The sequence below is a fragment of the Amphibalanus amphitrite genome, unplaced genomic scaffold, assembly GCF_019059575.1.
Source record: "Amphibalanus amphitrite isolate SeventyFive unplaced genomic scaffold, NRLGWU_Aamphi_draft 000114F_arrow, whole genome shotgun sequence".
Taxonomy (NCBI): Eukaryota; Metazoa; Arthropoda; class Thecostraca; order Balanomorpha; family Balanidae; genus Amphibalanus; species Amphibalanus amphitrite.
Window position 1 is genome coordinate 732,464 of NW_024881609.1, and position 22,722 is coordinate 755,185.

A 22,722-nucleotide genomic window follows, 5' to 3' on the forward strand; every position below is an offset into this window, starting at 1 on the left:
CTTGTAAAATGACATTGAAACATGCTACAGCGATTGGATCCATACAAAAATTAAAATAACATCCAACCAGACAACACAACAAAATGCAGCGGCACTTGTGGAATGTGGATTTTCAGTCATCTTTGACGACAATAGTGTAGCTCTCACACCGCCATCAAACTGGTAAAACCAAGTGGTAAAACTAGTAGTTATTTAAGACATTATAAATAAGTGAATCAGAACTAGTCAGCAAAAACAATCCAAATCCTGCTCAAACTGACCCCATGTTCATTCTTAGATATACAGAAGTTGATGTCCTAATAGTGATTGATTAAGTCTTCCTGTTCTTTGAAGTAAATTTCAGTACAATCTTAGTTTGCTTAAAGTGTCAATATCTTCATATCTCTTTTAATTAGATAATTGTAATGATTGCAGGATGACAATTTTATTGATATCAATATCACGGTTCGAGTTCATGAACATCCCATTCAAGTCAGTGCTTCCAAAAATAAGGACATAGTTAAATTTTGTTGATGGTTATAAGAAACTGATTGATGGATACATAAAATGGAAAAATTATACAATTTTAAGTCAAAGCTGCAGGCGGTAGGCTGAGGCGGTAGCAAAAAGAAGGAGTCAAAAACACATTTATCAGCTCAGTTCTTCAATATGTTTAAGCATGTGTTTGGATTTTGAATGTATAATATGCATATTACCAAAGTTATTGAAGACAAGGCGTTCACCTAAACAAAATGCGAAGGCGTAAAACAGAGCAATATTATCCCAAAATTCAACTTCCCCACCATGCACCAGCCACCAACCAGCGCCCCGCACAGTGTCCGCCGCCGCGCGCCGGCCGAAATCCTCCACCGTATTTTGAATCGCTTGCGCCATATATGAATGTTTTCAATAGCCATTCAACAGCTGATATTAATTAATTTTTGTTCTCTTATGTTATGGATAAATGCCTATCTTTTGTTTTTTTTTTAGTTCAAATTTTCAAAAGTAACATGCTTTTCGAAAAACCTTTTAAAAAATTTGAGTGATCCTTGTTAATGAAATATGTTTAGTTAAAAAGAAATGTACGGTAACTTTTAAAAACGATTTTATGTTTTGCTTGAAACCTTGGATCAAGGCCATGTATGTGGCGTAAGCCGTAAACCCTTGCGTAAACCCACGGTGACTATAAATACGTAAACCCAGGGTATATTGAGTGAAGCGTAAACCCACCGTGGCGTAAGCCCTTGGATTGACCGGCTGAAGGCATTGGAAGGCATGCGATCATTATTTGTTCTGTGTCATGCATTGATAGGCCATTTCAATTTCTCGCTAACTGGTTGATTTCCAATTTTGAGGCTTCATAGTTCATACACAAATACTGAAGATCGGCATTATACGCGGAATCAACACCTCAGGAAGCATCTTGTAACCATGGTAAGTGCCTACCTAAGTTTTTGTTGAGACTTGAGAAGCCGCTAGTTTTAACATCAATGATCAATACTTTTTAATTCCATTCATTTGATATTTTCATCCTGAATAGATTCTACACTTTAACACTCAGTGCTCACGCAGTGTCAGTATTTTTATCGAACATCTTGATCTGAGTTTTGGCAGTGATTCTTGCGTTTAGAATCAGTGATTGGAACTATCCCAGTAAACATGCCGACGTCGGCCCGACGTCGGGGTGACGTCGGCATCTCGGCATCGGCATGCCGACGTCGGCCCGACCTCGGCACGACGTCGGCTGGATGTCGGGTATGTAGGTACGCCCGCCCCGCATGTACCGACGTTCAGCCGAGGTCCAGCCGACGTCGGACCGAGATCAATTGCTGAGGTCCAGCCGACGTTGGACCGACATCAGCCGCTGTTTTGACCGTTAAAATAATATAAAATGCATGTTTCATGTTTCAAGAGCTTCTGTTTTCAAAATATCCTCAGGAAAGTCAAATGCCTCCACGCCGCAACCCCAGTGGCGCAGCCAGAACTCTGGCGACGGGGGTGAGAGACGTTCGCGATGGGCCCCCCAGCAAAGTGGGCCCCCCTCAACCAAATGGGGGCCCCTTACCAACAACGAAAGGACAGATCATTGTCCTGATAATAACCAGCCAAATCGGGGAAAAGGACAAATATCTCTTGATCTGAAGAGGCACGTAAAAAACAACAGCATATTTACAGAAACACGACCATTCTGCCCATATGTATTAGAATCTTGTGGCCGCCGTGCCACTGCGGCGCCGCCGCCGCCCCGTCCAGGCTCGGGATGAGTTATATGGCATTGTGCGGGACGGGGCCGGGAGGAGACGGCCGGCGGCACGCGCAGCGCAATTGTAAATTTAAGATATGTCATTTAAGGCACGTAGGCCGCCAAGCTGGCGCCTTCCGTCACCTCGTCGCTGCTGTGCAAGTTCGCACTCGTTTTGGGCGTGTTCTAGACGTTTCGTAACCTGTTGAATAAAAGGAGGGTCACGTACGACCCCCGGCCAGTCTGGGCCGGCGCGCGACGGAGGCAGCTGGCAATACAACGGCAATGTGGACATAAGGAGTCTACCACAAGCTATTTCGGCCTTGGAAGACTGCCGTGATGGGGAACGAGAAGGAGACCTGTGATGGTTCGGACGCTGCGGCTGATCTCCGCTTGATCCCGGAGTTTGACGGTGTGTCGCAGCCCGTGTGCGAGTGGCTGGACAAGGTCGAACTTGTGTGTCAGCTGCGCGGCATCAAGGGACTGCACGTCGTCGTCCCGCTGAGACTCACTGGTGGTGCGTTTGCGGTATATCAACAGCTCGGAGAAGATGAGAAGAAGAAGTACGAGGACATCAAAAGGGCCCTGACATCGGCGTTTGCTTCGGATCGGTTTGAAGCCTACGACCAATTTGAACGTAGAAGGCTGCGTCCAGGTGAGACGGTGGACGTGTTCGTCTCTGAGCTGCGCCGGCTGGCTGGCTTGTTCGGAGGTATGCCGGACGACAGCCTGGCCTGTGCCTTCGTGGCCAAACTGCCAGATTCAGCACGCCGTGCGCTCCGGGCTGGATCACGGATGGAGGACATGCCGTTTAGCCAGCTTATCGGTCGCGCTCGGGCCGTGCTAGCCGACGAGGAAACAAACACCGCGGCCGCCGCCGCTGGCACAAGGACTGGAGCACTCTCGGCCACAATGAAATGCTACTCGTGCGGGCAACCGAACCATATCGCCCGCGACTGCACGGCAGGCCGCGGACAGCGAGGCCGTGGAGGCCCCCGTGGTGGACGGAGCCTCGTGAGGTGCTACAACTGCAACCGGCAGGGGCACATCGCCTCTGCGTGTCCGGAAAACGACGCGGGAGGGGAGAGATCAGCGCCAGCCTCCTCTCCTGTCGACCAGTGAACGGGGCGCTGCCAGTCGCGCAGCTGTCGGTGGACGGAGTGAGCTGCGAAGCGCTGGTTGATACAGGATGCAGCCAGTGTGTAGCTCACGTGTCAGTTTGCCGAAGGTGGAACCGACGCCCGGTGAGCGTGATGACAGTGAGTGGAGGGCGTTATTGGTGTGAGGGGTCAGGCGTGGCACGCGTGCAGCTGCGGTCCGGTGAATCAGTGTCCGTAGATGTGCTCGTCGTAGCACGTAAGCCACTGGGGTTTGAGTTCATCCTCGGGATGAATGGTATCAGAGCACTGGGTGGCGCTACAGTGAGTTCGGATGACCGAGTCAGATTCGGAGTTGAGGCAGCGGTGTCTCATATAGCGGCGTCAGTGGCCTCACCCGGTGACCAGGTCAGCTGTGATGGTGAGAGGACTGGGGTGTCGCGTGCAGTGGCAGCGACTGCACGGGTGAGTCATGATCAGGCGAGCAGTGAGGCGGCCGCACCGGCTAATCGAGCCGACGAGAAGGACTTTGTGGTGAGCTTTGATGAGACAGAAAAGAAGTGGTCGGTGGAGTGGAAATGGTGTGGAGGAAAGGAGCCCGAGCAGCTGCACAATACAGCAGAGGAGTACGCGATTCCAACAGAAGCCCGACACGAATACGAGCGAGAACTCTCCAAGTGGGTGGCGAATCAATGGCTCGTCCCTTATGATGAGAGCGTGCACGGGAGGGTCAAAGGCACGATCCCGCTCATGGCGGTCATCCAACCGAAGAAGGACAAAGTGCGTCCCGTCATGGATTTCAGGGAGTTAAATACGCACCTGGACCCGCATACAGCTGACGCGGATGTTTGCAGTGAAAAAATCCGTGAATGGCGTCGGTGTGGACGAAACGTGTCTCTCCTAGATCTGCGAGACGCTTACCTGCAGATCCACGTGCACGCATCGCTGTGGCCGTATCAGACTGTAGTGTTCCAGGGCAGACGGTGGTGTCTGAGCAGACTTGGCTTTGGGCTCAGTCTCGCACCGATGGTGATGAGAAAGGTGCTGGAAATGGCCCTGAAACGTGACCCGAGAGTGCACACCGCTACATCACCTTACGTGGACGACATACTCGTAAATGAAAACATCGCTACTGCGTTGGAGGTGAAGGGTCATCTGGAGGCGATCGGTCTGACCTGCAAATCCCCGGAGAAGGTGTCAGAAGGTGCTCGTGTCCTGGGCATTCGAGTCTGGGGGGAGCGGCAAGGACTGTTCTGGAAGCGGGACAACCAGGATCTACAGCCGCCGCCAAAGCTGACGAGGAGAGAGGTCTTCTCGCTGTGCGGACGTCTGACAAGTCAGGTCCCGGTGTGTGGCTGGCTGCGTGTCTCCGCATCCTACCTGAAAAGACGCGCCACTGCAGCGACAGACGGCTGGGATGACGAGATCGCCGATCCAGAACTCCAGAAAATGGTCATGGAAACACTGCAGCGCGTGAAAACGGCCGATCCCGCACGAGGTCGCTGGGATGTCACCGGCGATGAGGGAGTCGTGTGGGTGGATGCCAGCTCCCTCGCCATAGGAGCCGTGCTGGAGATGGAAGGCAGCATCGTTGAGGACGCCTGCTGGCTTCGGAAAAATCCTGAGACACACGTGAACCTTGCAGAACTGGACTCTGTTGTGCGTGGCATCAATCTGTCCCTGGCATGGAACCTGAAGAAAGTGACTGTCGTGACGGACTCGAAAACGGTCTATCACTGGCTAACAGATGCGCTCTCCGGCAGAGCTCGGATAAAGACGAAGGCGGCGAGTGAAATGCTGATTAGAAGGCGCCTGGAGACCGTGAAGAGTCTGAGAGATGAGTACGGCCTCCAGCTGACCGTGAAGTGCGTTCCGTCAGTGGACAACAGGGCTGACGCACTGACGAGAGTGCCGAAGAAGTGGCTGAACCAACAAAGCGATCCTGAGGTCTGCGGCGCTGCCTTCTCGGCGCCGGATGTGGTCAGGATCCATGAAACAAGCGGACACCCAGGCATCGGGAGAACGCTGCGCCTGTGTAGGGAGCACGACCCGGCTGTGAGCAGGCACCAGGTGCGCAGTGTCGTTAGCCAGTGCGAAAGGTGCCAGTCCATCGATCCAGCGCCCCAGCGGTGGACACATGGTTCGCTGAGCGTGACTAAATGCTGGGACAGGATCAGCATGGACGTCTGTCACGTAAGCGATCAGCTGTACCTGACTCTGATTGACTGCGGTCCGTCTCGGTACGCGATCTGGCGGCGGATAAAGCGACAGGACACCGACAGCATCATCACCGCTCTGGAGTCGGTATTCCTGGAGCGCGGCGCTCCGAGGGAGCTGCTGACGGACAACTTCACCTCATTCCGCAGTGCCGCATTCCACGAGTTCGTCAGCCGGTGGGGTATCAGCGTCCGGTACCGAGCTGCCCATGCGCCGTTCGGCAATGGTGTCTCTGAGAGAAACCATAGGTCGGTCAAAACAATCGTAGCGCGCAAAGGCTGCTCAGTGGCGGAAGCAGTCTACCGCTATAATGTGATGCCGCGCAGTGATGACCTGAACTCTAGTCCTGCCAACGTACTGTTCAACTACAAACTGAGAGTGCCGGACGTGGAGGGTGAGGAAAAGTGCGAAGAAAGTGAGTGTGCTATGTTCAATGTAGGCGATAAGGTATGGATCAGAGACCCTAGTCGCCGGTGTGATGTGCCAAGTTCCATAGGAACAGTCACCCGACAAGTGTCGGCGCAGTGTGTGGAAGTAGACAATGTCCCCCGTCACGTGAGAGATCTGAGACTGGCTTTCGTTCCCAGTCCGGAGAGTGGCCAGACTGAGCCACCGAACAATGACAGTGACGACTCTGGCCCAATTATCTTGCGAGAGTGTGCGCACGAAAGCCACGGGGAAAATGTGCCCCCTGTGACGTACGCTGAAGTTCTACGCCGCGGCATGCGGGAGAGACGCCCTGCCGTTCTGACCCAGTACGATGATTTGTAGATCAGGGGGGAGTGTATTAGAATCTTGTGGCCGCCGTGCCACTGCGGCGCCGCCGCCGCCCCGTCCAGGCTCGGGATGAGTTATATGGCATTGTGCGGGACGGGGCCGGGAGGAGACGGCCGGCGGCACGCGCAGCGCAATTGTAAATTTAAGATATGTCATTTAAGGCACGTAGGCCGCCAAGCTGGCGCCTTCCGTCACCTCGTCGCTGCTGTGCAAGTTCGCACTCGTTTTGGGCGTGTTCTAGACGTTTCGTAACCTGTTGAATAAAAGGAGGGTCACGTACGACCCCCGGCCAGTCTGGGCCGGCGCGCGACGGAGGCAGCTGGCAATACAACGGCAATGTGGACATAAGGAGTCTACCACACCATATTTGATGAACAGCGTGCAATTCATGGCCAGCGGCCACTCAAATGGTCGGGCTAGGTCAAAAAGCTTTTAAAAAAGCTCAACATCAGTTTTTCGACTATTACTTTTGATATAGGAGACGAGGTAGAGTAATGAAATTGTCTTGAAGGTGTTAATCATTCATTCGGATCAGTTGATGACCATCATGAACTTCTCAAGTAAGGGCATGACCTTGATCTGCGGTCACATTTTGAAGTTGAACTTTTTAATGGAAATTATAGGTATTAACATTCGATGCATGTTAACGAGAGAATGATGACAAAGTAAATGTCTGATAATTTTTCTCACCAAAGTTCTTGGAAAAATTCTTAGCAATTAGCAAAACTATTTTGGTAAAATGCGACTAATTAGATGGTTTCGCCCTCTGCTCTGTTGCCAAACTTGACATGAGGCATTGAGGTCAAATCTTAACCCTCGCCCGCACATGCCATTTTCCCATCCTAGAACGCACATGGGGGGGTGGTTGCCACCCCCCCCGCGCCATTTCGTTCCTGTTGGAGATAGAGCTTAGCAGTAAAGACCAAAAAGATTCTTTGGGAAGAGACGAATCCAATGATACCCAGTTTTACCTTCTCAGGTCAGTCATTGACCTCCCAGGTCAGGTCAAACTAAAAAATGTTGCTGTTTTGGGTCACCGTTGGATATCAAGTGCGCTGCTTATCAAATACCGATGACGATACTGTTTTCTGGTGCCAAGCCAGCTAGAACCTCTTTGTCACACTATCCGACCATAATTTTGCTGCTGAGGTCATTTCAGGTCAAGTTAGGTCAAGGTCAATTATATGTGTTTGTATGTCTGTGTGTGTCTGTGTGTATACTGATGTGTGCACCGATTGTTTTTGGGTCCATATCACATGAAATCATGATCTGAGAAGCTTTTACCAAAAATGCAGTCAAAAAACTTCACAAAAAGTAAATTCAGCTTGCCTAAAACGCAATTATCTTAGATGACCTAGGTTGACCTTGACCCTGACCTTGACCCCTGTGCATCGTCGAACAACATGTTCCATGATAGGTGGGAGGTAAAACTGGCAAAAAAGGCCGAAATCAGGGTGTCAAAAGCTCACAAGGCCCATGGCAAACGCAAGATGTTGAGAATTGGCCATTTGGGTCATGACATGACCTGAAAAACAAGGTCATATCTCCGAAACCAAAAGTCACAGAAACTTGAAATTTTCAGTGGACATCAAGAAAGGATAGACGAGCAGCTATACGAAAAATCAGCCTTCTAGCTCTAAAAATGTTGAGTGCAGAGCAGAAAGACTGCCTGGGGGGGGGGGGTGGCAACCACCCCCGCCATGTGCGGGCGAGGGTTAAAAGCGAAAGCGTTTTGAAAGGCCTATCGAATGAGTTGTTCCGCGAAGCTCTAGCTCTTTGGTTCACGAGTTATACGGTAACGGTTATTTGTGAAAATATAAAAACAAGAATTTTTTCGTCGTAATCTTGTATTTGTGTTTATCATAATTTTATCATAATTTCATCTTCAATGACCTCAGCGATGACCTAATCGAAAAATGACCTCTACGATTCTGAAGCATCCTACAGCGATCTGTTGCTTTTCTCGTCTTTCTAGCCTTCTTAAAATATGATCTGGTTTGGCCGATACGCCCTCCCCCCCCCCCCCCCATGGCTGATTGCACGCGTTAGAGAGCTATCGAACCCACTTTCAGCGCGCTATAGCTTTATATGTCCTCGAGTGTCGAAATAGGCGAAACTTTTCCTTCAATGAACATGATGACGTGGGCTTTGGTCTGAACTGCAACATGACTGAAGTAATTTCTCCATGATTTTCGACGCTCTTTAGAAAGCTGCCTACCACCGAACTTGTCGCTACGTGACCCTGGAGTCGGGTTAGAAGGGAATATTCAAACACCCCTCAGGGGCGTAAAACGGGAAAGCCTGGGGCCCTGCTCTGCGGGGCGCGGTCGAGCTAGGCTAGAGCCAGTTCGGGATGTTTACAAGCCCACGTAAAGCCCTCAAAAATCTGCATAGAGCACAGGCCTTCCAAGACTTGGGGGTTTAGATATCAACAATCGACATGGTCTTTTGAGACCTGCGTGGTGGCTATCAGAGGTCGGTGGGCCCCTCAAAAGCCGGTGCAGGAGCCTCGGGTGTCAGTTTGGAGCCATCATGGACCGGTGTGAAGTCCTGATGAATACCTAGGCGTCAAACCCCTAGACGTCAGGGTGGGGCCGGGCGGTGAGGCAGGCACAGACCTGAAGAGAAGAGGAATTTTCAGATGTCGGCTTGGCATCTTAACACCGCGTGGTTCTCCTGCTCAGTGACCCGACCTGACCCCTCCCCAGACACCCACCGTGTGGTGGGGCCCTGCATGGCTTTCTCAGAGGCTGACATATCGTACTGCGGGACCTCCATGAGCCTCAAAAACCTCTATGGGCCCCCTCACGCGTGGGGTAGGCTTCCTGAAGCATAAAATATCTGAGTCTTGAGATGGGCCCATTAGACATGAACTGGGCCATCAATATACATGTGGTGAGTTGACCTATATCAAACATGATATCGGCTCAATCAGGATTGGGATAGGCCCTCTCAGACCCAGACCAGGCACGGAGTACGGACCCTCCCACACATAGGATGATCCTTTCATTCCTGGGATGAGTCTTCTCAGGCCTGAAATGGGCCCCTCTCAGGCCTGAAGTGGACCCTCTCAGGCCCCAAATAGGTCCTGAAATGGGCCCTCTCAGGCCTGATATTAGCCCTCTCAGACCTGAAATGGGCCCCTCTCAGGCCTCAAATAGGACCTCAAGGGCCTGAAATGGGCCCTCTCAGGCCTGACATTAGCCCTCTCAGACCTGAAATGGGCCCTCAGACCTGAAATGGCCCCCTCAGCCCGTAAATGGTCCCTATCATGTCGAAAAAGGGCCCCCTGGCCCCTCATACCGTAACTGGGCCCTCTCAGGTCTGAAATGGTGCCTCTTATGCCTGAAATGGGCCCTCTCTGGCCTAAAACGGGCCCTCTCTGGCCTCAAACAGGCCCTCTAGGGCATGAAATGAGCCCTCTCAAGCTTGAAATGGCCCCCTCAGGCCAAAAATGGGCCCCTCTCAGGCCTGAAATGGGCCCTATCAGGCCTCAAGCATGCCATCTAGGGCCTGAAATGGACCCCTTCAGGCCTGAAATGCGCCCTCTCAGGCCTGAAATGGCCCCTCTCAAGCCTCAAACAGGCCCTCTAGGGACTGAATTGGGCCCTCTCAAGCTTCAACTGGGCCCCTTCAGGCCTGAAATGGGCCCTCACATACCTGAAATGGACCCTCTCAGGCCTGAAATGGCCCTTTCATGCCATGGAACGGGCCCTCCTAGGCCTTGGATTAGTTCAATCGGGCCTTGGATCACCCCTTAAAACATAAAATGGGACTATATATCCTAAGGGGGGGGGGGGCTATCAGGCCTGACGACTGTTTTTAAGTCCTATGACGGACCTTGACATTAGTGATAACAAGATTGTCAGGCTGCATAACGTTACAGTTCGAATCGACGGTGGGCCCCTAGGATAAGAGACGGGGGTGAGATCTCACCCCTTTCACCCCCCCCTGGCTGCGCCACTGCGCAACCCCCTGATCCGGACTGGACGGGAAAGTTTATCCCATTCGGGATTGCCCGTAAGCCGAGCTCGCCCGTAGCCGGGTGCGGTGAGTGCTTGGGGGCTGCTCGGCCTATCCTTTGGTCAGGCTCAGCCCCGGCAACTCACCAGGGCCGTGCCCAGTTCATATAGAAAGGCCAGTCGGCAAGTGTCACTTTGCCAAAGTGCCACTTATCAAAGTGACACTTTTGGAAACGTTGGTGCAGGTGTGTAAGGGTGGCTATATGAATCCATTTGTGGGGTGGCCGTTTCCGATAAGTGTCTCGTAACAGCAATGAGACTCTATACGAACTGGACCCAGGGTGCTCGCCAAGACCAATGTCTTCCCCTAATCCCTACCATCCTTCCGGCTCTGACATGGTCGGTCTTGTCAGACCGAAATTGGGGATAACCCAACAAAACAAACAGTATTAGTCATCTGGCTGCGTGGTGTAGTGCTTAGCGCACTAGCATCGCGTTCAAATGACACGGGGTTCCAATCCTATCGCCGGTTAATGCTTTTGACGCGTTGTCCCAGTAAACATGCCGACGTCGGCGACTGGGGGTTCGAATCCCGCCGCCGGTTGATGTTTTGGCGCGTTGTCCCAGTAAACATGCCGACGTCGGCCCCGTCGGTCCAACGACAGACGATCTCGTCAACCTCGGCAAACGACCTCGGCCCGACGTCGGCCCGACGTCGCACTGTGGGGTCTTTGCCCCTCCTAGCACGACACTACTCCTGCGGCGGTACGCCGCAGTCAGCTGACCGCCGCGGCGCCGCGCAGCGCAGCGGAGCGCAGGGAGCCACGCGACATCTTCTGCTTTGATGTCTCGTAGTAGTTGTTTGGGCAAAATTGGGCAAAAGATAAGAGTTGATTCCAATGCAGAATTTATGGGAGAATATTTTGATATGTGTCTCCCTCCACACGTAACACCGCGTAACTCACTTTGTAAGGCTATGATTTGCCGAGTCAAATCTCCGAGACAAGTGGCATAACAACATGTTTTGTATTTCATTCAAAAATCATACCTTTGGATTATTTTTCGAACTTTTCATGCATATGCTCGTATTCCTCCTTAAATACAGATTATAAAAACATGTCGCAACATCGGATTGGTGCTTGATTAAACGAGTGAGCAGGCGTTCCGTTGTCATGTAATTTTTCGCCTCATCCTAGGGGCACGGTGCTAGTCAGCGCAACCCTTCACTTTGTGACGTATTTTGATGTACAGGGTGATCCAAAAAAATTGGAACCCGTAACTTAAAATGTCCGTAAGTCCGAAAGGTTTCACATTATTGACAAATTGCAAACACCATTGGAAAGAACGTTCAATTCTCTATAAAACCAAGTTGATTGAACTTCACTATTGCTATAAATATTGCCCAAGTTATATGCCTATAAAATTTGTGTCACGAAACTCACTGAAACGGTTTTGAACATTATGCGCAAATCAGTGATTTGCGGTTTGCTGTTCTGACCATGTCGCATGTTGGAGGTTCATGAATAAAAATAGCTCGTTCACGTGCTATTGTAAGGAATTTAAATTTCAACAAGAGCAAAAAAAAATTGTCATTCCGTGCTCCGTGCAGCTCCGTGCCACACCGCCCACTCAGTGGTCGAGTTTCTGGAACAAGCCTGCCCGGCCTTCATCGAGCCAGATGGCTGGCCACCGAAGAGTCCTGACCTAAACCCTTTGGACTTCTTCGTGTGGAGCGAACTGGAGCGAATTATGTATAGAGGTCAGAGGATCAGCACCATAGAGGAGCTGAAGGAAAGGCTGACGGCCTGCTGGGATCAGTTGTCCCAGAGACTGCTGGCCTGCGCCGTCGGAGCCGTCCCGAAGCGACTGCAGGCCTGCGTGACGGCCAACGGAGCTCGGTTTGAGCACATGCTGGGATGAACAGCGGAAGCTAGGACGCGTGTATCTGTTCTATTGTGTGCTTCTGTGTAAACTTTTATGTAATGAAATTGAAATTGGATGTGGTGTCAATTGACGATTTCGTTTCACTCAGTTTTCTGACGCTCATTCCAAAAGCTAATAGCGTGGCAATGCTTTACAACATACATACACTAATTTGACGTGATTTTATAAAGGATTTGATGCTCAGTTGTAATGGTGTTTGCAATTTGTCAATAAAGTGAATACTTTCGGACTTATAGACATTTTAAGTTAGGGGTTCCAAATTTTTTGGATCACCCTGTATAAGTCATCATTTTTAAAGCGATTTAAGGTCGGATTCGGGTACACTGGACAATTCTGCGTAGAAAGAATATAAAGAAAGTGGAAATCAAAATACTCGTATTTGCCGCTTATGTCGTGCTAGGATCGCAAAAGTCCCCACGGTGCGTCGGCTGGACTTCGGCTGGACGTCGGTGTACATGCGGGCGTACCCGACGTCCAGCCGATGTCGGGCCGAGGTTGAACCGACTTTGGGCCGACGTCGGGCCGAGCCTCGGCCCGACGTCGGGCCGACGTCGGCATGTTTACTGGGATACCTAATTTTGATTTTCGGGGATCCTATGCCTGCCTGCTCTTGCCGGATTGACCTGACCTTGACCCTGACCTATGCTTTACTGACCCCTACAGGGATCTGACACTCGTGTTGCACTTATGTGAAGGGTGTGCCCACTTTTGATCAGAGTTTGTGACGGGAGACGCCCAGTAAGACAAAGTTCATGCTACTGAAAGCCCAACTTCAGATGTTTGACCTGACCTTGACCCGAGCTGTGACCTCGAAATTCAGCTTTAATTCTTCAGCTTTAATAATTCAGCTTTATTCGAGGTGCCTCGTCGCGTTCTTTCATTTGCCACCTCGCACGTTGGGCTGCGCCTATTTATTAGGTATTTGTATTCATGGTTCTCGAGTTATCGGCCATGGGGGTGATTAACGCCCCCCCCCCCCCCCCAGCAGCTAGCTGGTGGGTGGCAAAATATACCCCAGCAGCTGCCGGGTTCATGACACATTGACACATTTTCAAAGCGGGACTCGGCAACAAACTTCGGGCGAGCTGGTCAAAAAGCCGCATATGTAAAGGACATATACCTATGATAGTTGCTAAATTAGTCAAGCTCAAGTTATTTGCGTACATTTGATCGAAGCAACTAGTGTAGCAGACGGGCCTTCGAAATCACTGGTTACAACTGTCGGCTACGACAACTGGTCTGGTTACCACCATTTCTATCACTGCTCCATGCGGAGATTCTGAATGATCTAATGTCATTTCCAGCGATTTCTTGATTGGCTTTTCGGTTCCGGAGGAACTTAATGAGGAGCGGCTACTAACTGTTTCAGCTTTTTTTAACCACTCACTTTTAACTTTTTTTCTGAGCAGTTTACCGTAAACACGTTATTGAATGGCCATGATCATACCATAGAGTCTATAGTAAACGTCTATACCGTTTACGTTGTAGATCAACGATCTTGCATTGAAATATCATATGCTTATTTTTCAGGCGGGCAAAAAAGAGAAGAAGAAGAAGTTGACAAAAGAAGAAAGGAAACGTCTCAAGAAGGAGGAGGAGGAGAGAAGAGCGCGCGAGGCTGAGGAAGCCAGGTTAGCGGTATGGGGCTCATGGTCTTCATAACATGCACTGCATGGACGTACAGACCCAATAAGCCTTCTCCAAAACCTCCTGATTATTATTTGATATGAGTGAACGAGCCAATGTTGAATGTACGGTTCTCCAGGGTATTAGTCGTTGGTCGCTCGGCGAGCGGGAGGGCAACCAGTTCCGCCCCTGTATCGCGTGACCCCTTGCTCCGCCCAGTTACGCACGAGCGTACCTACTCCACGCCGCGTAGTAGCGTGGGGAGGGGAGGGTTAGAATGGTGGCATGTGTAGAGGCTAGAACCGGTTTCCATCGCCATGCCACTGCCCAGCGACATGGTGCGGGGTCGGTGACCAGGGCGCAGGGAAAGGTCAGAGGTCAGCTATAACGTAGAACTTTGTCTCTCTCCCCTCCGCGTGTAACGACCGCACGACAGCGGCCGGCCGCCGATCAGGCTAGACATGTCAAGGTCACCCGCAGTCAACGGGCTCAGAGGGTTGGTCGAGTGGTCGTCCGTGGCTGACGACAGTCTCGACCATGTGTTATGGTGCCGATAGACTAGCGTGGGTAATAAGTTTTTGTTCAGGCTGCTGGGGTGTGTCATCTTGATATGATGCTTTGTAACATGTATGCTACGCAACCTCGCTGGCAGTGGCCGAGAGGAGGGGGGGGGGAGGCGGGTGCCGCCTCCACATGTTTATTTGTGTTGATAGCTGCGAGAGCTTAAATTTGGCAAGCCTGACCTTTGGTTCAAGCTGAATTTTTATGACAGCAGCTGTATTTTCACCCTCGCCCATATTGGTGTTTTGCCAGCGTCTATCGTAAAGAGGGGGAGGAGGGTCCGTTGGACCCCTTTGCCGTTCAGCCCCTAATCGAGCTAGAGCTTCGCGGAAAAAGAGCGTGTTGCCCGTGACGAGAGGAGGCCGATGATACCCAATTTTAACCCTCGCCGGCACAGGGGGGGTTGATGCAACCCCCCCTAAGGTTTTTCGCGAATAACTCGCGTAAAAAGCGGCCGATCGCAACGAAACTTTCAGTACCCTCGCATTGATCAATTTTACACCTACCCTGAAAATTTTTTGACCCTGACCCAAATGACCTTTGACTTGTGACCTCTTTTCCGAGACCATGTTTGGCCGGAATCGCGATTCGGCGTATGTCGGCTCGCATTAGCCGCGCGTTTGCAAGCTTTTCGTGGTTTCAAACGTTCAAACATGTGATTTGATGTTGCTCCCATACATTACGGTGGGTTTCAAGGTCAGCTGAAGGTCAGGTCAGGTCATTGACCTTTGGTGACCTCGGGTGACCTCGGTTCACTTTTTCGAGTTTTACATGCTTCTAGCCTAGTTTTTGGAGCTGAATTCGAATTTAGCAACCATTTGAACATTTACGAAGTAGTTTTGGTGTCTTCGTAACATGTTACGAAGCTGTCAGAGGCGGTTGACACGTATTACGAATACCCGTCACAACCCCTACCGGTTGACCTGACCTGACCTGACCCGACCTGGTCTAAATGCTTAAAGACATCATCTCTGATCAAAACTAATACGATATCAGCACCGTGATCGTGATCAGCACCCCGGAAAACCACATAGCAGCCACACTTTACGACTTTCTAACAGGTCCCGATTTTCCCGGTTTTTGGGTCATTGACCTGACCTGGAAGGTCACCCGATGACCTAGGACCTTAAAATTGGGTATCATCGGCTTCCTCTCGTGACGGGCAGCACGCTCGTTTTTTTTCCGCGAAGCTCTAGCTCGATCAGGGGCCAAACGCGAGGGGGGGTCGTACCAACCCCCTTGTGCCGTCGAAGGACGCAAAATGGCCTGTGCCGGCGAGGGTTAAGGTCCTAGGTCATTGGTTGACAGGTCAGTATAACTCAAAAGTCGGGGAATCGGGACCTGTTAGAGCTTCGTAAAGTGAAGCTGTTATAGGGTTTTGCGGGGTGCTGATCACGAAATTCAAGTTAGTTTTGATCACAGATGATGTTTTCGTGCATTTAGGCCAGGTCGGGTCAGGTCAGGTCAGGTCACATGTTACGAGTGAACCAAAACTACTTCTTAAATGTTCAAACGGTTTCTAAATGCGAAATCAACTCCAAAATCTACCCTAGAAACATGTAGAACTCGAAAGAGTGAACAAAGGTCATCAAAGGTCCCGATTACGGGACCGGCAAACGTGCGCTTTGTGCGCACGTTTGCCGGTCCCGTAGCTCAGTTGGTTAGAGCGTTGGACTCCGCGTGGTGAGAGCACGCGTTCCCGGTTACAACAGTCCGGGTTCGAAGCGCGACGGGCGCTCGACATTTATGGGCCTCCTGACAGGTATGGTTGCGGTTGGTGGCAGGCCGTAGCCAGGCGAAGTCAGCGAGGGGACCGGCCGTGCGCGGCTTTGTGCGCACGTAAAACTTTGGACTCCAAATTCTGCCATAGAATCGGAATTGCGCGATCGGAGGGTAGAGGGCAGGGTCATCGCAACAAGCTTCGCTTAGCGGTGGCTCTGTCCTTGTAAATTAGAGTTGCAAAATTTCCCTACCGCACTACCGGCATGCCGGTAATTTTTCACTACCGCAGGTTTTTTCGTGGTATCTGGCATGTCTTGCCGGTAGCATGCCGGTATTTTTGATTTTGCACACAAAAAAATTATCAGCATATGATTCAAACTTTGGACACTAAGAGGCTATTGAATTGTAATAACAGCAATCTTAGCCACTGCAAAATACATTTTGTGGAAAAAGTTCCATATGCCGTATTAAAATTACCGCCAAATTACCGGTATGCCGGTAATTTGGCGGTTTTTTTTGCTTGGGGCGTGGTAGCATGCCGGTATCCCAGAAAATTTTTGTGGGGCGGGGCGGTGCCGGTAGCAGCCCATTGGGAAAACTTTGCAACTCTATTGTAAATCCTTCCCATCAAAAGGTTCGGACTAAATCTATAAAAAAAGGTCAGTGACCTGACTGATCTTAACGTGACCTTGATACCCACTAGAATCCATGCGATCAACATCCTTTCATATGTTTGATCGCTTAAAGCCACAAAAAGACAATAAAACGCGTTCTACTCGAAATAGGTACGCCAAAACGCGATTCCGGCCAAACATGGTCTCGGAAAACATGTCACAAGTCAAAGGTCTTTTGAGTCAGGGTCATGCAAATTATAGGGTAGGCGTAATATTGAATAACTCGAGGGTACTGAAAGTTTCGCCACAATCAGCCGCTTTTTGCGCGAGTTATTTGCGAAAAACTGAGGGTAGGAGGTCTGTTCGACACCCTCCTACAAGTGCGGAGGTTAAGGTCAGGCCTTTGACAAATGGCGTCAAAAGTGAACCTCTGTAAGGCCCCAAAATGTCGCGACGTCGCAGCACTCTTCGTGCCAGGGGACTTTTCAACGGGGAATGAAGCTTATATGATCTAGTACTATCTCCCAGAGGCCTCACAACTTGTATGTAGCTATTTCGTATTTTTCTTAAGTCACCTGAAGTCAGGTCGGTCACGCAACCTCACGATTATTAATCAATTGGGAAATATGAAAACTGTTATTTTGGCGCCGCGAGCCATCTAAAGCTGTCTCAAGCGCATGAATTCGCGATTTTATACAATTTTTGCAAGCCCCAGCATTCACTTTTCCATTCTTAAAGTTAGGCGACTTCATTTATGACGTCACTAAGGTCACAGGAGATTTCACCAAAAAGTCCCGATCAAATTGAGCTAGCGAGTCGGGAAGCCACCAGTGGACTTGTAAGGATCTACCGCATCGAAGAAGCGATATGACCTCCTTGAGTCAGCCTCGTGGCCTGAGTGGCTCTGCCCTGACATGACCTGAGGTAAACACCTTAAATTGACCTCAACAAAAACAAAGCGTAAACTATTCGACGCGTTTGAGCATGCAAAACTCTTGGCTCTGTAACCACTTAAGGTGAAGTTGTTAACCAAAAACCGATCCCGCGACTTGGAGCACTTATACTGACCTCAGAGTTTATCGGTGGACCTGAGACATTCAACTCGGCTCGGGTACCAGTTGCTGCATCTCATACGACGCACGCGCTCAGTTTTATCTGCAAGGCGCTAGCTCAATTAGGGGCAAGAAGACGGAGAGGGGTCGTAATCGCCCCCCCCCCTCCTCCTCGGCCGGGGTATATGCAGAAAACCCAAAATTCCGTTGAAGGTTAAGCACTGAAGTGATATATTATGATGCGAGAAGGTATAGGTAAAAAGAAGTATGCACACGAGCGGATGTGAATTAAACTGTGTTTGAGGTATGCCTTTTTTATTATACATCCGATTTGCTTTAGTTATTGGTAAGAACAGATAAAACCAAGAAGAGCGCCCCTGAAGAAAAGGTGGCGCACCGGACGGGTGCGATTTTAAGGTCCAAGGTCACTCGGGGACCTCTAAGTTCGGATCAAGCGCTGCATGTTAGGGTTAAAACTTAATTTAAAAAAATGGGAGCAAACAAGCATCCCGATTTTGGCAGCATCGTCATGCTTTGTCACGGCACTCATCCACTCCCTCGGCCGAAATATTAGTTCCTTTTTGTATGAGTTCTGGCATAATCCCGCACATTATGCTGCATGTTGTTTGCCATGAAAACAGCATGTTCAGCTACGTTCTACGCAGTACGCACTAACCTAACCACCATCCCATCATCCACCACTAGCCACCATCCCGTTCTGTGATCCGTTCCACCCCACACGAATCAGCCGAGATACTAGTCAGTCGGGCTAGCGCTATCCTCCCCTCCCTTCCTGACTGCACAGCGCTAAAACCCAGAGCCGAGGCTTCCCGAGCGCGACCTCTGACCCCACGCGGTCCGAAGGGTCGGCCGATGCCTGAGGGCGCGCCGCGCGCCGGCCACCCGGATAGCCTCTGCCGAGTCTCCCTTCCATACACCGTTTACTACGCGCTCGATTCATTCATGATTCTGTGTTTCCGCGTCCCTCTCGCTAGGTGGCACCATGGATGTCATAGGCTATCCCAGGAAGATTGCGGCCAGAATACCCCAAACGGCAGAAAATGAGGTTTTTGGTGGATATCTCGGAAAGTATTTGGCATACAACGATGAAATTTCACAGTCTCGTGGTAAATAAGCATACACATAATCCGGGTTGATACTTATGCGTTTAAACATTATATAGGACCAGATATGTCCGAAAAAGCAAAACCAACAAGACTTTTACTGGAGAGCCGTACACAGTACATGTCATGTGAGATGCCACAAAACACAAATATTTGTTAGATATTATGTGAGATCTCACATAACCTGGGATCTAATCGCACGCTGTAGGCATGGCTATAGGCCGTACATTTACGGAAAAAAAATAACGCGAGTGGATATCAAGGCCAATGCCGTTAAAGGGACCCTCCCACCTTAACATTAGATTTGAGTTGAGATAGCCAAAATGGGGTCCCTGGCTCACAATTACCGGTTTCGGCACTCACAACATCGAGAAATGCCTTAAATCGGAAATATTGAATTTCAAAATTGCAGCATTTTGATTCAGAGGGGCTAATGCTTAGGAATACCCCTCTGAATGTGTGACGTCAGCGCAAATATCTAACGATTTTTAAATGTTTGACTAAAACGTTTTGTAGCACGCGGTGGTATATGCTATTTGCGCGCAACATCTGCCGCAAACGCCGCACTTCTAAAATAAAGTCGCTAGAACAGCGGAGATCCCAAAAAAGTAAACAAAAGTAAAAGTCTAATATCTTGAAAACCGGTGAATATTTTTCGGTGAAATTTGGTAGATATTTGTTTTCGCTCTTTCTGAACCGAGCGACATCGCTTTCATGCCAATTCATAAACTTTTTTGAAGGTGGGAGGGTCCCTTTAAGACCTGTCATTCCGCACGGTTGTTACGAGAGACAAATTTAATTTGAGTCAATCATAATGTGGCTTCCGCTGTCATTTCTCCCCGCAATTAGTATACTACGTATGCATAGGTCATCAGTGTGTTTTATGCATGCAATTAGGAACATCGCGTTTTAATGCGTCTCAGTCAATGTAAGTGCGGAACATCTGCGCGTTTGTTGACGGAGTCTCAAACTGAGAGGAGTGGCGGCACTTCTCTGTCGCAGCCCGCGATATTAGTCTCCTCACACGACTCCGTAATGGCCGGTCATTAGAGCAGCGACAGTGGAACAGACCAGACGATGACAGGAAAAGGAAAGACGGTATTATATTTCCGCCGTAACACTGTGTTTTTCACGTTTAGACCCGTGGCCGTGTTCACGTTAGGCATCAGATCTTACTAAGTCCACTTCAAGTTGTTTGCAACTCCCTTATCTTTCTTGCTAGTGCATAGCTCATTTCAAATCAAACAAGTATTCGAACAGGCATTTCCCTTGGCGCTTCCGGATTGCGTGCCTATGTCGCATAGCCAGTGAAGGTAAGTGCAAGCAATTCTCCATACGGTCCAATAATTACCCACCGGCTCACTCTCGGCTGTGCGCATTACGTGGACTTTCATTCGACAGCATACCATAGCTCCGGTGGCCAGCATTGGACCCGATCTGTCAGCGTTATGCCTAGCTACAGAGTCCGATGGTTTAGGCTCTATGGAAGAAGTAAGCTCATCAAAACTTAGACAGCTGTGGGACAGGTGCCGTCCTTATCCTCCAGCCGCAGATTCATTCCTCCATTCGCGGGCACTGCTGTGACGTATGTCACAACGTTATTCAGTGGTAAAAAAGGCAGGCATCACTCGAGCAGACCCGATCCCCGGGCTGCTCCCGTTATCGTGTTGTCCGTGGCACATTCGGCCGTCCTGCGTGACGGTAATTCGACCACCCTCCGCTCTGGGCACAGTACCTATGGAGTCACTAACGTCCATGGCCAGTAACCCGCCCTGTCCCTGATCCAGGCTGCAATGTTTACATACCTCCCATCGCGGTCTGATGCCTGGTAACCTGACCCTCCCGCCCTGATCCGCGTTGTCATCATAAATCTCGGCTCCGGTGACCCGACCTCCGGCCCGCTCCAGGCAGCAGTATGGTTCCCCCTGCAGTCATCCGCTGCCCACTGTCCCCTGTCCGGTAACCCAAGCTGCGGGCCGCTCCAGGCTCCAGGAGGAGGAGGCGGAGCGAATGCGCCTGGAGCAGGAGCGTCTGGAGGCTGAGGAGCGCGCCATTCGAGACGCCGAGGAGCGCGTGCTGCGTGGCATGCAGCTCATCACCACCAACGAGACGGTCAGCGAGAACCAGCGCCGGCTGGCCGACGCGCTCAGCGTCGAGTACCAAAACGACAGGGTGAGTCGGACAGAGTACCAAAGCGACAGGGTGAGTGGACAGGGTACCAAAATCACAGGGTGAGTTGGACAGAATACCGAAACGACAGGGTGAGTCGGACAGAGTAGGAACCAACTACGACAGGGTGAGTTGGACAGAGTGCCGGAACGACAGGGTGAGTCGGACAGAGTGCCGGAACGACAGCCAAATTTTTGGTGGCATAGTGCCAAAAATTGTATCAAAACGACAGGTTGAGTTTATACTTTATACCGTTGTTGCGCACAAAATTGTCCCGGTTTCCCTTGCATAAATGTCGGCTCTGCCTCTGTCTTCTGATCATTTCTTCACTGAACTTTTCGGCTGCCCTGCCCGGACATGTCTATCTACGAGCGTTTGTTGATCATCGCTTTTTTTCTCCCTTCCGGCCGGCCGGCGTTCATCGGCCCGAGCTATGGGGCCCCCATCCGCGTGTTTGCCATGTGTGACCGTGCCGCGCCGGCGTCGAAGACCCGTCAGTTGTCCCGCGAGTGTCGCGGGGGGAGAGGACCCGACAACCCTCTTCCTGGCACGAGCGAATAAAACTTAAGCCGTCAGCCAGCGTCTCGATTTTGAAGCGCGAGTCCGATATGGAACCGAACAACAACAACCGTTGTAATGCTGGAGTTGCTGAGATATTTGATTTATTTTATGCATTACAGTGCTGAGCAAATGTGTTCTGGCATTGTAAGTTCACAATTTTTTTCCTCTCACGACCTACCCATTACCTATGTCCTGTGCCGCCAGTGGGAGCGCTACATGCGCTGTGACGGGCTGCCAGATCCGCTGACACGCCAGGAGGTGACCGCCTACCTCAACAGCTGGCGCGAGACCCCGATCGAGGCTGAACAGTACCCGGAGGTGATGCGGCGCACGGACGAGGTGCTGCGCGTCATCGACGACCTCGAGCGACACGTGCGAGACAAGGCGTACGGCGACGGCGAGGTGGCACAGGACATGGCCGCCATCTTGCAGCAGTACCAGGTGAGGCGTACGGCGACGGCGAGCTGGCACAGGACATGGCCGCCATCCTGCAGCAGTACCAGGTGAGGCGCACGGCGACGGCGAGCTGGCACAGGACATGGCCGCCATCCTGCAGCAGTACCAGGTGAGACGACCGGCTCGGCCGAGCTGCGCAGTTGGAGAAGCATGGCTAACCAGTGACCATTCTGTACAGAACATCCGGTCGGTCGGTCGCCTCGGTTCATCTGAGCTGTTAAAACAGCAACTGAGCGGGCGTTCCGATGATGTCAAGTCTTGGCAGCCCGTTAACTACCCTTTCACATGGCAGGACACGCAGACGGAGAAGCTGGACGTGGCCACGTATAACCTGCTGACGGACCTGCGACCGCACGTGGACCTGGAGACGAACACGGTGCAGTTCTGCAGTCTGGGCCGCCACGTCAGCCTGGCCGTCTGGTCTAACTGCAGCAAAAACCTGAAAAACAAGGGCTTCCTCTTCAAGGTGAGCTATCTCGGTCCTTTGAGAAATTTGAATGAATGATAAGAGCGTAATCAGCATACAGTGAACTCAGATCGGGTTTCAATTATGCCCAGCGATTTTCTATTTTGTTTAGGTTCGTTTGCTGTAATCATCATTACTTTGACGTTTGAGTTC

At 50.8% G+C, this 22,722-nt stretch overlaps 1 protein-coding gene across 3 annotated transcripts in view; it reads left to right on the forward strand.

Annotated features, from left to right (window-relative positions):
• Positions 1-1,081: 1,081 nt before the first annotated feature.
• The window catches only part of LOC122381101 (dynein axonemal intermediate chain 7-like), a 52,967-nt gene continuing 31,326 nt past the window's right edge, over positions 1,082-22,722 (forward strand). For 2 of the 3 annotated variants that reach the window (XM_043364881.1, XM_043364882.1), the window contains exons 1-5: positions 1,082-1,413; positions 13,749-13,849; positions 20,903-21,089; positions 21,852-22,088; positions 22,396-22,569. In XM_043364881.1, coding sequence (XP_043220816.1) covers positions 1,411-1,413; positions 13,749-13,849; positions 20,903-21,089; positions 21,852-22,088; positions 22,396-22,569 — 702 coding nt within the window. In that variant the 5' untranslated portion in view covers positions 1,082-1,410. Of the gene's footprint in view, positions 1,414-13,748; positions 13,850-20,902; positions 21,090-21,851; positions 22,089-22,159; positions 22,213-22,395; positions 22,570-22,722 lie in introns of those variants that run through there. The other variant, XM_043364883.1, reaches the window with a different exon arrangement.